Source organism: Sinocyclocheilus rhinocerous, unplaced genomic scaffold (genome assembly GCF_001515625.1).
Source record: "Sinocyclocheilus rhinocerous isolate Xijiao unplaced genomic scaffold, SAMN03320098_v1.1 scaffold1243, whole genome shotgun sequence".
In the NCBI taxonomy this organism is placed as follows: domain Eukaryota; kingdom Metazoa; phylum Chordata; class Actinopteri; order Cypriniformes; family Cyprinidae; genus Sinocyclocheilus; species Sinocyclocheilus rhinocerous.
Genome location: NW_015626033.1, coordinates 1,247,724 through 1,263,670, shown reverse-complemented (window position 1 = coordinate 1,263,670; position 15,947 = coordinate 1,247,724). Strand labels below are relative to the sequence as shown.

Below are 15,947 nucleotides of genomic sequence, written 5' to 3'. Positions count from 1 at the left end.
TTTTTTTAGGTTACTCAATATTTTTACAATGTATTTGCTTTTGATCTGCTGCTGATTGTTTTACAATAGAGATGATTGCCATTTGGTGAAAACAAAACAAAACAAAAAACATTGTGTAAAAAATAATTTTTGTATATGCAATTTCTTTGTTCAGCAAAGATGCATTAAATTTACCAAAAGTGACATTAAAGCCTTTTATATTGTTTTAAAAAATGATATTTATTTCAAATAAATGCTATTCTTTTCAACTTTATCCATTAGTCATGTGAGAAAAAAAAATCATGGTTTCTACAAAAATGCACAGAACAACATTTTCAATGTTTCAACATGGATAATAATAAATTCACCATAATGATTTCTGAAGGATCATGTAACACTGAAGACTGGAGTAATCCATCACACGAATAAGTGAACATAAAGAAAAATAATTTTCATTCTTTGAATAATTGGTCAGATTTTGAGTAGAGGTATTTGTACCGTCTTAACTAGCACCTCATGCCTAAAATTATTTATAACACTATGATCTCTCATGTTTACAGTCTAATCATTGGTGCTTTATCTGACGTGGTATCCACTGGTTCCACTTCATGGTATTCTTCCATTTCAGTATCATTATGTCTGAGACTCTCAATGAAGTGCACATTTCTTGTGTCTGTTTGTCTGTTCTTGCGTTGGGTATTCTTCACTGTCTGAGCCCTGTCTGTGCGCCCATGCAGTCGGCTATTGCTTGGAAAAAAAGATGCTCTTTTGCCTGAAATGACGTGGAAGAAAGAGAATGTGTGTTCAGTGTCCTCCCTGTCTGTGACACAGACAGAAGACAGAGCCGGGTCTCTATACGATGACCTGGAATCTTTAGGCGGATCTGACTTCTTTTTGCTCAGTATGAAGTTAAAGAATCCAGTCACTACCAGCATAATTCCTGCAAAGAAACAGACAAAGTTTCTAAATTCATGTTAACCGTTATGTCTGTCCATAATATGTTTGGTTGGGGAGGGGGGGGTATTTTTACAGACTAAATGACTCCCAATCAAAAACTTTAAAAAAATAATACTACTTTATAGATCTCACCAAGTCCAAATGAATTGATTTAAGTTTGTCTATATTCTAGTGTATTCACTGGCAGAAATAAGCAGATATTTACCAATTCAAATTGTTTTTCAATCATGCTTATCATTTTGTTAAATGTATTATGTATTTATTTACTTTTCAAATATATAATTTATGTAAAAAGTGAAGCACCTGGTATTACAGCATGCCATACAAGCACCGGATGCAGGAAACACATCAAAGACATCATTGTGTAGTACAGAAACTTCTGAAAACCCCCAACATTAGCCATCTTCTTCCAAAGAATGAAAATCTTCCATGTGGGTGGACAACTCCAATCAAGAAAAACAGATATGTATTACTATTAATGCATTGATTAAAATAGCAATAATACCACAGATTATGACATAACAAGCACAAGTACATGATTCTTTCATAATTTGATTGAACATACGGAAGGCACATTGCCAGCAGAGCGTCAATGAAATAGGCAACTTCAAAAATCATGATCACCACCGAAGACAGCCTGAAGAGAATTCAAACAGAAGTAAAGCAGTGGTTTATAAAATACCTAACTTTTTGTTAGTAAAAAGAAAAACAGTACAAATAGTTCAATAAGAGATACCAAAACATACTTTAAAGTAAAAACGAAATAAAAATGTACTCTGTTTACTTTATTAATACATGTTCTTGGTTTTATTATGAATATATTATTTAAATGTAACTCCAACTTTTCAGTCTAATCAATTCCTGAGAATAAAATGAAGTCCCACCTTACAAGTTTCCTCATTTAAAATCCTAATTCACGCCACAATAAAGTAAAATGGACTGTGAACATGAACTAATGTTGACTTTAATCACTGCTTGTTATTAGACATTCATTACCATTTAACGGTTACTTGATCATAAACTTCCTGGCTGTTTATGGTATTCTTTTTTTAGTTTTTTTTTAAAATAATCTTCTTAGTTCATATTTAACTTTTTACTTAGCCTATTTAATATAATTTAATTATGTCCACTTTAGTTTCTTTGTAGTCCTGTGTTCTGTGTTTTTGTCTATGTAGCACCTTGGTCCTGGAGAAACGCTGTCTCGTTTCACTGTATGCTAACTGTATAGAGCTGGAATGACAATAAAGCTACTCTGACTCTTCTGGTGTTCGTGCATGTGAACAGCCACTTTATGTTTAATCCCAATGGAAATATCTCCCCGTTGTTCATGCAGAAGCTCTCTGGTTTGGCATTGAGCACGGAAACATCAGATAATCTGGGACAAGAGGCCCATTTGCCTCCATCTGTGTGTAATTCCCAAGGGCGCTACTGTATTGCCTGCTATAGTTAGAAATGGAATGACTGTGGCCTTCAGTGACCATGTTCCTAAAGGTGATGAGCCATCGCCTGTTTGTTTGTGTAACTAACTTAGAATGATTCTGTTCGGTTGCTTACACCACCCTATGAGTGGCGTCAAAAGCAGTGATAACTCCAAAGTCAACACTAGGATTGACCAAGATACCAATACTGTGTGTGCATAATAGGTGGATTCTAACAATTCAGGCAAAAGTGCCTGAACCATTGTTGTTAACTAAAACTAAAGCCATACAAACATTTTTGTTACTTAGAATAAATGCTTTGAAACTGAAAAACTTTTAAAATTTATATTTTAAGTCGAAGTACTAAAATAACTTAAAAAAAGATAATAAAAATTACAAAAACAGACTAAACAATTCTAAGCATTTACCTAAAAAAAAATAAAATAAATAAAAACAGAAACTATAAAAATAAAAACTCATTCAAAATATTAATAAACACTATTACTATAATACATTTTTACATTAGGAAAAAATAAAATAATAATAATAAAAAAGAAACAGACATGAAGGACATGTCTCAGAGAACTTTCATATGAACACTCTTGAGTAAAAAAAGCTGTCATTGGGGTAGTACACTTTCAAAAGGTACTAACATGTATACCTCTGCAGGTGCTATTATATACCATTTAGGTGATAATATATACACTTTAGGTACTAATATGTACCTTTAAGGTACTAATATGCACCCTTTAGGTACAAAGGTATACCTTTGGAAAATTTACTTCCCCAGTGACAGCTTTTGTACCTTCTTTGTCTGAGAGTGAATAACAAAGTGCTACGCCTCCCACAGCAGCTCATTTTGATACTCACAGGAGATAGACAGCCAAGCTGTTGAACTCTCCCTGTTTCTGAGTCTCTAAACCCACTGCACAAAGCACTGATGAAACAAACACACAGCACTCACATTAAACTTAACCTGCAGAAATCATAATCAATAGAAATAAAAATCTATATTCTGAAGCATATGCTGTAATCAACTGAAAAATAATAATCACTGTGTTTTAAATATGATATATACATATACTTTTTAACAGTTGAATAGCAGGCAAAACCTTTGGGATGCAATTTTTATTGTGGCCACTAGATGTCAGATTTGCCACACACCACTGCTGGGCAAATTAACCTAAGATCAGTATTGTTGTGCTGGTTTTGAAAACAACATACAATGTACAAACCAAAAATAAATATAACTGAATAAAATACATGTTATTCAACATGAGAGAATTGTGCAGTTCCCTGTGCAATGCAAAGTCTATGGCAAATTGGAGAAATCCTTAAGCACATTTGAAACATTTACTTGAGATTTGTGAATTAAATACTTCAAAAGCATTTTTTTTTGTATTACTAAAATTGTATTATTACTCATTATATATTATAATATTAATATACATTATTACTTGTATATTATGTATTACTCTTAGTATTCTTATGTATTTAATAACACCTTTTAGTTTTACTCATATTAATCTACATCTTGAAAATTAGATTTTTTTTTAATTTCTTATTTCTAGAACATTAACAATAAAGCAAGCAAAAACATTTCACAAGCTAAGCATTGTGGGTTAATGTGGATCTAATACTTCAACAGTCTCTTAAACATTTTTTATTTTAAAAAAGCTTGGTATTTGTTTATTTTATTTTATTTTTTAAATTGGGGAATGATTGCAGTAACATATAACAGGGGTTATAATTGTTGGACTTTAAATTTAATTTATACATCCCTACTCATGGCAATTTTTTTTTTTTTGCATATACATTTATGCTCTATTTCAAATTAAATGAGTCATTACCTTTACAATGGAACAGATCAGCCTTTATTTCCCTCATTTCAAAGCAGGTTATGTTGGGTATTGAGCACAAAATGCACATTTTAGAATTCTATACTTCAATCACGGGGTAAAACATTGTAATGACTACTAATGCATAAAATATATTTTTATATTTGAAGGTTATGTATAGCACTTTCAGTGAAACAATGGACTACAAAAGAACAGTGAAGACACAGTCCTACCTGCAGCAGTAGAGATGCCAAGAACTCTGCTGGCACATTCCACTATAACCCACAAAGCTGAGCTCTTCATGACCAAAATCAAAAGTTTTTTTTTCCTTTAGAACATTTGTTGATAGTTAAAGTTCTCAACTGATAGTTCATTTATTAACAGTTTCGAGTCAAAACTTTGTGCAAGGACGGCAGTGCCATGGTTAGAAATCTCCTCGCCTAAACAGGAGGGCGTCCCAGTGCAGATTTTACCCTAGTAATCAGCCTAACATAGAAACTAAAACCCAAACACTGACCACCCTCTGCTTGTTCCTGCTGCATTCCACCTCTACTCAAGGTGAGGGGACCAAACAACAAAAAACTTTACAGTTAAAGATTACCTGACTAGGTACTAGCATAGAGCACAAATAAGCCATGGAAAACTCTCTCTCACACACACACACACACACACACACACACACACACATACATAACTGCACACTTCTGCACACAAGCCTGTTGCAGGACACTTAGAGGTTATGAGCAGTGTGACCTTCATGAGGAGGTAGTCCACCCTCCATCCCTTTACAGCTGCTGAGGGACATATTCAAATTAAATTACCTTCAGCCAATCAGCCAATTAATCAAAAATGTCCTTGCCCAAGGTCAGATGTGTTTTTACAAAGTAAATGTACATGGAGGGAGTCTCAACTCGATAAGCCCCGTCCTGAACCAGATGATTAATGGTGGAGAAAGCAGCAGTACTTTCATAGCCCAATCCTGACACAAGACAGATGTTAATCATTCTCCAGCAGACACACTGAACAGACACCATCTCTTCCAATCTTTAGTTACCTGTGTCAAAGGTCAGACTTTTCTCAGTCATAACAGATCACAATGGATTAGAACCACAATGCGCCCGCATGACAGCATGACACAGTAAGGGTCCATCTAATTAAATGTGATCGCATGTGACTACAGTATTGCTAGGATTTCAAGCCACATAACTTTGGCATTACTTGAAACAGCATGTCTTTTTTTCTTTTCATATTCATATTTTACAAAACTGAACAGAATGATAAATAACAACACCAGTGGCCTGTAGCACGAAGCGAGATGAACAAACTCCGAGTTGCAGAGTTGAGTTGAGTTGAGTTGAGTTGACCAAACCTGATAAAGCCAACCTGGTTTAGATCAGGTTCACCGGGCTCACAAAGCTCGATATAAGCATTCTCTGTCAACTCTGAGTTTGAACCAGAGTTCGAGAATAACTCTGGAGCGCGTGCACCTGAAAGCGTGACACGTGCAGCAAACAGCCAATCACACGGAACATGGAGAGCATCAGCAAAGCATCATTTGGATTCACGGTTTGTGATCTCTAACCCAGAATAAAACCTGCTCCGGAGCAGGGTAGCCGTGTAGCGTAAGTTACCATGGTAACCCATCTTCTTAAGCCCGAAAACTGGCTTCGTGCTACAGGCCACTGGGTGCCAAAAATATCAATAACTAATAACAACACCAGTGGCCTGTAGCACGAAGCGAGATGAACAAACTCCGAGTTGCAGAGTTGAGTTGAGTTGAGTTGAGTTGACCAAACCTGATAAAGCCAACCTGGTTTAGATCAGGTTCACCGGGCTCACAAAGCTCGATATAAGCATTCTCTGTCAACTCTGAGTTTGAACCAGAGTTCGAGAATAACTCTGGAGCGCGTGCACCTGAAAGCGTGACACGTGCAGCAAACAGCCAATCACACGGAACATGGAGAGCATCAGCAAAGCATCATTTGGATTCACTTCTCACGAGAGTCAGCGCAATTCACTTTTCTGCTGAAGATTAAGAGATGTCGTTATTAAAAATATAATAAATTTAAATGCATTTACAAGGCAGGAATACACAATTCTGTTGCAGCAAAAGTTTGACAGCAGAAAGAAAATATATGACTATGCAGTACAGGCCACTGGGTGCCAAAAATATCAATAACTAGAATATACAACTGAGTTTAATATTTTAAATAATAATAATAATAATATAGTATTTTAATATTTTAAAATATTTTATTGTCCTAAAATAATTATCTTTAACACAATTATTTATTATAAATGTTGTTGTTGTTGTTATTGTTATTAAACACATTATAGTTTAGTTATTATTATTATTATGTGCTTTTATTATTTTCTAGCAATAAACAGAAAAATAAACAGAAAAACTAGACCAAATAACTAAAAAATAGACCAAATTTATTGATTTAAAAATACATATATGATTAAAAACAAATCAAGACCAGAATGGAAAACAGGGTTAAGTTAGGAAATTATTTATTTATTTGTTTATTTATTTATTTCAAATCAAACAGATTGTCAAAATATGACATTTATTTTCTGTTAACCATAATATCAAATATATCTTTAATATCTAATATGAAAAGTCATGTGTTTTGTGTTAATGCTTTAAATGCAAGTCATAGGACACCAAAATGCACCATATCATGGAATGCGCATATACATATACACTTGACAGCCGTTACAACATAACTGAACACAATTGTAGAGAAATTCATGGTCTATCAAAGAGACAATCAAAATCATAACTTCCTCTGAGGTTAAATACCTCGCTGGCCAGCTCATCCTTTAAGAAAACATATCCTGGATGTTCATAAATAAGTAGAAATAACAGGGGACATGTGGGAGTGGCTGGGAAAATAGTACAGATGTGAAATGTAAAGTCTTAAGGCTTATGTGACCTGGACATTTGGAGGACAAAAGAGGGACTCTGGAACCAACGGATGAAATTACTTCAGTTCTCAGTTAACTGAGGCCCTGGAGGAGACATTATGTACTATACATCTTATACCGTCCAGAGTCAAATAGGCTATCTTGGCAAACACTTGGAGAGTTCTGCTCTAATTTACAACTCTGATATCCAAGTTGACTCCTGCTAAGAGGAAAAATGTAAATCCCCTAACATTAGAACAAGGCTACCTTTGTTTTCTGCCTGGATCAACAGTTTTCCAGATTAGCTGCATATTATTCCAGGTATGTGTGTGCATTTTTGTGCTACACTCTTGATTCAGGCTGTGAATTTAGTCACGGACCACTAAAAACAAGTTGAATAGCTTGATCGAAAACTGTATTATAACAAACCTCTGCACATATATATGGAATGTGGCTCCTTACAAAATACAACATCTAATAAATAATATACCAAAACATAAAATCACAAGAATTACAGTCAGAGATTTTCAATGTCTCAGACATTTGAGGGATTTTTTTATCATCTGCCAAGGAAAGTCCAATAAGTTAGGAAAGACATAGCAACCTGAGTCAGAATATGATGATCTGTGCTGAGTTTACTGTAGTGGGTGTAGTTTGAAAGCTAGAAGAGTTACATTTGGAAATATTGGTCTCTGTGATGTTGAAAAAGCCCTAACCCTAGTTTACTCTAGATTATTATGTTGATTTTGTTAAGACAGCATAATAGTAGTATTGTTTTCTTGCAATGAATTGATTGTGTCATTTGTTTGTTGCTTTGGATGAATGTGTCTGCTAAATGAATAGATGCAAATGTAAATTTATCCACTCAATGCATTTCTAGCTATGACTCTCTTTGTACTACTTGCATCTTTCAAGCTAACAGCATAGAGTTGTTGTCCATGTAAAATAAAATGCATGCAAGCAGAAAAAATGTCACAGAATAGCTGTACCAGTACCACGGGAACATCATTTAACCTTTTGACAACTCCAGTGCTATATGATAAACAGTGCAAGAGAAAATAAATCATTTGTAGCTAGTGAAAATGTCATGTTACTGCATGCTATGTGTACTATAGACTACATAATGCAAATATAGTCTGGTACCGTAATAAATTATTTAGAATATTTATAGAGAAAATAAATAAATCCTAAACAAAAGATATTGATAATCTGAAAGGTTGGTTTAAAAAACATGGGGAAAAGTAAGTTTGTTTAGAGTTATTCGAGTTCTGACATTTTGATTAAACATAGGTCCAAAAAATAAAAATAAAAAATGCACGCATGGAAGAATCATGCACAATAAGATCAACAAAATGCATCTAGAAAATAGACAGGATGGATTTTCATGTCATGCCAACCATATGCCGTTATGACAACGAGAATAAAACAACACAACAGATAAATATCAATTACTTGTTCCTAAAGAGCATTAACCCAGAAATCAATATACATAAATACTTGGCATTTAGGTTTTGGTTTGTATCTATGGCTGCAACATGTCTGGGTTTTGTTTGCAAGGACACATAATAATTATTTTAGTCAGAGCTGAACCACATTGAGCTGTGATGCTGTAAAGACTGACTGGTTACTGACTAATACATATGCTGCCGAGTCAAAATGACCCCTAAATCATGCTCTCCAAACATTCACGTTCATCACATTAATGGGCCTTGAAATGATTTTTACTCATTTGTCCCATTCATACATAAACACATGCTGGGTGTGAATGACTCCCATAAGGAATGATATATGGAATTTGATGGCCTTTTGCAGCACTTGATATATTTCTTTACCTCAACAAGAAAAAATCTTATCTTTAGTGAAATACAAACATCACATATGACACAGAGCCATTTATCTTGCTGGCACACAGCTGACAGACCTTTTCTACAGCAAATCTACTGCAAATCATTTAATGGCGACGATGGTGTTAATGAGCTTGATAAGGTGTCATGGTATAGCAGTCAGTTATAACACAACATTTCATTAGACAGCCCAATGTGTACTTGTGTTAATCATATCTGAGGGATCACTGTGAGCTGTTGGAATTTCCCAACCCACTGTTGTAATAACAAGAGGTTAGAACTCTGTGTTTTGCAAGCAGTGGTTTAATCATGATTTGTAGAAATAAAGTTTAAATATGATATTTAGATAAAAAAAAGAGGTGATTTGCAATAAGTTATAGGAGAATATGCAGCTGTAGATGAACCATATTGTTTAATGTGTGTTTCTCCCCCTCGTTTCCCATTCTATAATGAGATCTCTGCCATGGAGCTGTTATTCATCACGGCCTACTGGGGTACATTTAATCTTGATTACAATGGCAATTTTATCTTGCTTTGTAAACATCTCATGAGATGTATTCTTGTTCAACATCAAACTTCTCTGCATTCAGAAAGACCTTTGCTTTTGTTGCAACATGAAGTGAAGAAAAAGGTCATTTTTCAGAAGGTTTTGTACTTTAAGTAAATAATATCAAGATGACTGATCACTAAAATACTGATGCCTTTTTTCTACACGATCACATGCACAAAGGCTTTGTCTAAAAGATGGAAAAGCCCCATGTCTGCATTTCAGCAGTTAAAATAATAATTTGCTTTATTTTTATTTATTTTTAATATAAATGCACTACTGTTCAAAAGGTTGGGGGTTGGTAAGATTTTTTTAATGTTCTTGAAGTCACCAAGGGTGCATTTATTTGATTCAAAATACAGTAAAATCTCAAACATTGTGAAATATTATTACAATTTAAAATAATTGTTTTCTATTTTAATGTATTTTAAAATGCAATTTATTCCAGTGATATCAAAGCTGAATTTTCAGCACCCATTACTCCAGTCTTCAGTGTCACATTCAGAAAGCTTTCTAATATGCTGCTTTAGTGCTGAAGAAACATTTCCTATTTATGAATTAAAGTATTAATTTATGCATAAAAAACTTTCCACTTTCATATTGACTTAATTTCTAATGAGAAATGAGGAAATGAGCATTGCAGTCACCAATTATTTGCTTAGTCATTACTAAAGCTCATTAGTTCAAGATCATTAGACATATGACATGCAACTTGAAACCTGATCTGAAACCAGTTTCAATAAAAGGTACCTTCATTTAAATCTAAATCAAGTGGAAAAACCCCAAGCTTTATGCCTTGGGACACACCATTAGTAAGGCATTTCATGCATTTAACAAATTTGATGGCAACACTGACACTATGTGGCTGCAGGGGAAATAGCTTTTTTTTAATTTTTTTTATGGCTTTCATCAAAGCTTTGTGTATTGCACTATTTTCAGACTCTACTAACAGGAATATGTTTCGTGTGATCATTCATGAGAAACACTGAGAGGATGCAGAAATAGGACTCGTTGACCTTTGCCTTTTGAGGGAGATGATAAATGAGGTCAGAGGAGTGGTGGCATCAGCTGATGACAGGAGGAGCATCAGTGGAGTCTGTGGAGCTTCATGCTGGAAGGAGCCACAGAGCTCCAGCTGTGAGTCAGAACCACCATCTCAAACTGTCCTTGCTACAGTCTATTGCTGTGATCTCCAAAACACAGCTATACTCTAATAAGATGGTAGAGATCATAACTGATCCTGGACTAAAGAACCTATTTCATCTCTGCCATTTCCCAGCCAAAAGGATCACAAAATAAATTACCCATGAGTCCCCTCCGGGTACAGAGGGATTCGGAAGTCTCTCGGTGGCTTATCTGATGAGTCAGTTCATACTGGGAAAGAGAACTGATTCCTGTTAAGCATTAGTAAAGAAGAAAGTAATCTAATTACAAGAAACTGAAGTCATAGTTCATGCTGTTACGCAATCTTTTCAAGCAAGTCTTGAAATACAATAAAATTGGGGGGAAAATGAAATAAATACACAAAAAACATTTGTTCATCAAAACAAATCCAGCAAATTATAACAAATCATGATGATCTATGAATATGATTACTAACATTTGCATCTGCATCTTCCTAAAATATAGGGGCTGCTATATATTTCCATTTATACTCTTTAAGAAAAAAGTGAATTGTAAAAAGTGTCTATCAAGGGATGGATGGACGGATGGACGGACGGACGGACGGACAGACAAATAAATATTTGCCAAACATGAATCTAAAATAATAATGTTAAAAATTTTATTCATATCCTAAGTGCACATTTTAATTTAACTATAGTATAGAGAAGTCATATTTTAAGTGTGCATTTATGATATTAATAAATCTGTTAAACGTACCATAATTACCATAAAGTGTGCACTTAATCTGAAGTCATAGTTCATGCAAATCTTGAAATAAAATAAAATGGAAATAAAATAAATCAAAAATACACACAGACACACACACACACACAAAATAAATATATAAATAAATGTGGATGTAAAATAATCATGTTAGACATTTCCTTAATATCTTAAGTGCACACTTTAATTTAACTAAATGTGTGTGCGTGGTGGGGTGGGGGGTCCTACAAAAAGTCATATCTTTAGTGTGCACTTATGATATTAATGATATATGTTGTATCATGTACCATAATTACTCAAATTTGGATTGCAACCCTTTGCGGCAGAGGTGTATCAAGACTGTTTGCACACTAGATGGGCCCCTGTGCTCAAATTCTCGTCATTTAATCTCTGGGTGATCCTCAGCTTTAGTGAGTTACTGGCCTGAGACCTTCTCATTATTTCTGATTGTTCCACTCTATGTTCCTCTAAGCAGCGCTCCATAAAACTCTATGAGCGGAGATAGAGCCTGACAACCATGGTGTTTCTGTGGGGCCCTCGCTGCACTTCAGATGGATTAGAAAAAGCCACAAGTGGATGACTGCAGAGCCTGCCGTGCTGATGAGTATGTCCTTGTGAAGGACAAGACTAATACCCTGCAGCTGGGATCTATTAGATCACCATATAAAAGAAATCGGTGGTGTTTTATCAGCAGTTTTGACAAGAGCAGACATTGCATGTCTACTGTACAATATGAATCTTTGCTAAACTTCAGACTATCACATTTAGAGGTTCTTAGGATCATAACAATCCATGAGAGAGCCAGATGAGCGCTTCAGGTGCACACACATGCAGATCTCAGTGCTGATTTACTCCAGTTAAAAGGAGAGCACCACATCTCCTCCTCAACGTCCCTGTAGGTTGAGTTGAAGGACACCAGAGGAATGTTTCATAGCATTTGACATCTGAAACGTTCCCTGTCTGTAATAACAAGGGGTGCTCCTGCACCTTCTGACTTTGTGGTTATTTTTTGCTCTGATTTTGAAGAGCGCAGGAAATCATTACAGTTCTTACGCAAGATGGTAAGCTCATCATTATGTCAGTCAGGGCTTTGCTTTAAAATGAAGACATCTGTTCTTCTGACAAATGGAATATAAATGATGGACTCAAATAAAGGCAAGCACAATGAAAGTCATCTTAAAGTAATATAATTTTAATTTCATACACTGATGATTGCAGAAATTGAGCAATTACTAACAACCTTCATTGCACTTTAATGTAAAAATATAATATATAATAGGGAAATTGGATATATATAATAATGCAAAACATACTATGGGGGTTCAAAAGTCCAAGACCACACTTAAACCTGGAAATAAACAAATTATCTCTCTCTTTCTCTCTCCCTATATATATATATATATATATATACTGTGTGTAAGATAATAATTTCCAGACATGTATTCCAACACTAAAAACTGAAATGAACACCACAAGGATTTACAAATTTATGTTTTTCAATACATCATCTTTTTTAGAAAATGTATGTATTTCACCAAAGTCATTTATACCTGGCTAGCTATGTCTAAGGAAAGCCGTGTGTGTCAAAGGAGTAGCATCAATCTCTCAAAAATAGGAAATGGAGGAGAGATTCTAGCCGTGAGGAGAACAAATAGGTTTTAAGAGCCCATAGATCTTTTCTCTCACTGTGGTCGTTTTTCTTGAGAAGAATTTTGTGGAATGCAATATTTCACTAAGCCAGAAGCTGCACTGTAACACGCTACTTATTAAAATTATACCTGTGTATTTCTTAAAGAAGAGGAAATAATTTCACAGTTTAAATGAGAAACAGCACTGAATTAGCAAGATGGAGATGTTGTACAGAATTATGCCATCCATATCCTTCAGAAACAGTCTCCGTAGACTTTTGTTTGAATGTGTCTGTGAAGAGATAGAACACCGCCATATGTTTCTGGAATAGAAGAACCGTATAGTAAAAATGACCCCTAAACTATTTATTTGTTTAGTAATGACTAATGGGGTTTCACTTAAGCAGATCTCGCTTTGCTTGTTCAGAAATGTGTGGTGATGTATTTCTGAAGAACTATTGACATAGTACTAGCAATTATATATAGCAAAGAAATATTGGAACATATCTGCAGAACTGAATCCCATCGGACAGAATGACTTTAACAAGTGGATTTTAAAGAGATGTTGCATGTTTATTCTCCATTGCACCTCGTCTTGCACCAGTCACATTACAGATAGTGGTGATAAATGAGTCAATTAGCTGTGGGCGGACTTCTGGAATCTTGGATTAAAAGAGAGTCATGGAAGACTGTAATGAGCCAGGCTTCTGTCATTGGACTGATTTGTCAGGAAGATTAATGAGTGTAAATGAACAGCTTTTTGTGTGGAAGAGTGTAATACAGCCCAACAGTTTAATTGACATCAACTACAGCTATCAGACAAAAGAGCTGCTTCCACAAACAAAAGCAATGATTAATACGCATTTATTAAACGATCCAAAAATGAAATGTAGCTGTAATTTGCAGGTAAAAGCAAATTGCTGTTTATCTGAAAGCTACACTGCCCCCTTTAGGAGACTTTCAGAATGGTGACGCTCTCCAGAGAACAACATGATATACAGTATCATTACCATTTGCAATGTAGTGTATTACTAGCTCAGCAGAAAGTTGATTAGGACCCAGGTGTACAACATCTCTTAAACCATAATTCACCTGTGAGGTTGCCAAATCCCTGTCATGACAATTATAGCTGTAATCATGTAACCAACTGTTGCACCAGTATTACATCTTTATGTCTCAAAACGGCCAGTGCACATAAAGAGAAAACACTCTCGTAACCCAAATGACCCTGAAGTGCTATACCAATAAAGTCAGAATGTAAGGAACCTCCTGGCCCAATTTTACCCACTTCATTTGGCTGTATGTTGTGAATTTGATGGATCATGCATGAGCCAGTCTGGAGCCCGGTAAAGTCAGCGGCAGCTGGCAGTCACCAGCACAGTTGCTCTGCCAGTCTGGCTGTCTTTAGAGACTGAACATTTCTGAATAGAGCTCAGTGAATTCTGTCATGGCTCAGTGGTGCTCCAGAATTCAGATTGCATGCAGCAATTAATCAGGATCTGAAAGGTAATTTTTCCAGACTGCTTTACTGCTTCACCTAAACAATGTATTAGCTTAATTTGCTTCCTGTAAACCTAGTGTGACTTTGCTCAAAGACAGTTTAATGGCAAACAGGATGCATTATGCTCCCAAAAAGTTGTAAGACAAGTGTTTTGGGCCAGAGGTAATATTAAACAGTATGTCAGAAACACCCATGCAAATAAATAAAATAAAAGGTTGGTTAGTTATGAAACCACAGTATGTAGAGTTTAAGAAAAGTGAAAGGAGACCATGATGAGGCTTGCACAAGACTTTGGCATTACGCCACACTTGACAGGACATTTAACATGCTAATACTCAAACATGTAACTCAAAATGACTGCAAACCTTTTATATTCTAAAATTACATTCTAAAGAAAAGAATTTGCTGGTTGTTTTTGTTAGAAGCCTGAAAAACCAAATACTGACTATGAATCTATAATGAAGCATTTTCCCTTAATGAAAGGAACAGTCAAAACCTACAGTGTGAGCAGTGACAAATCAATGAAAAAGAAAAAGAAAGACTATGGTGTAATGAATGAAGACTTTGGTAATAAAATACAGCTTGCACTGACAGTTGAAACAAGTGTAATGAGATCAACACAGTAATGGTAGTTTTACCATCCTAAATTAACACAAGCCTAAGTATGGTTAACTGGCTAAGTGACAAAATCTAAACTAAAGACAGCGATAACCAGAAGAGGTTTGGTTACTTTTTCATCTTAGGCTGTTAAGTTACAGATGAGATTGCGCAAACATTCATGTCAAAATAATGGAAAGCACCAGGCTCATAAAAGGTGTTTGGGCACAGACCAAGAGTGCTGCATGGCCTTCATTACACATTTCTCTTCAACAGAATTCTTTAAAAATGAACTGAAAGAAAAAGGATCAGAAGAGGGTGAATTTCTCATTTTGCCTTTGAGTTTATGTTTGGAAGCAACCCCAGACTCCTTACTCTGAAGGGAGCTGTTGCTTTCAGACTCTTGATCTAACCCTTACCATAGCAGTTCCTGTTCTCTATGACGAGGTCATCTAATAAGATTTGAGATTCTAATAAGAGTTTTCTTGGAGAGCTTTACATTACGTTTAGTGGAACACAGCTGAATTAAAGTAGTAGCCTATTTTAGAGATATTTTCTTTGTCTGCCATGAATTCGTAATAAATAACAAATGTTTCAGAGATTTAAGTGCATGTTTTTGTCATTTATTCTAATATTTTAAGTTCTGAGCCGAGATCTGGGTCTATAGAAGCTTACAGGTTGTTGCTCTACAAATGTTATGGTTCTGTCAAAAGACAGATGGGAGATATCACTACATAAGCATTACATGAAACACGACATAATCCAATATGTCCATCAAGCACTGATGCTTTATTTACCATAACACTCCTCAACCCTGTTACAAATAAGTGAGTGCGACCTA

At 35.2% G+C, this 15,947-nt stretch overlaps 1 protein-coding gene across 1 annotated transcript; it reads right to left on the bottom strand.

Annotated features, from left to right (window-relative positions):
- Window positions 1-401: 401 nt before the first annotated feature.
- On the bottom strand, window positions 402-4,732 carry LOC107707262 (transmembrane protein 72-like). The gene is made up of 5 exons (XM_016511254.1): window positions 4,426-4,732; window positions 3,225-3,291; window positions 1,502-1,573; window positions 1,240-1,379; window positions 402-919 (listed from the first exon to the last, which is right to left on the bottom strand). The coding sequence occupies exons 1-5, from the start codon at window positions 4,493-4,495 to the stop codon at window positions 534-536; spliced, it is 735 nt and encodes a 244-aa protein (XP_016366740.1). The 5' UTR covers window positions 4,496-4,732; the 3' UTR covers window positions 402-533.
- Window positions 4,733-15,947: the final 11,215 nt, after the last annotated feature.

What these genes read in the sequence shown, in the direction of transcription:
- LOC107707262 (XM_016511254.1), bottom strand. Translation starts at nt 4,495, where the DNA reads ATGAAGAGCTCAGCTTTGTGGGTTATAGTGGAATGTGCCAGCAGAGTT. An exon ending in TGGCATCTCTACTGCTGCAG is followed by an intron (nt 3,292 to 4,425) that starts GTAGGACTGTGT and finishes TTGTTTCATCAG; the next exon opens with TGCTTTGTGCAGTGGGTTTA. An exon ending in ATGGCATGCTGTAATACCAG is followed by an intron (nt 920 to 1,239) that starts GTGCTTCACTTT and finishes GTTTCTTTGCAG; the next exon opens with GAATTATGCTGGTAGTGACT.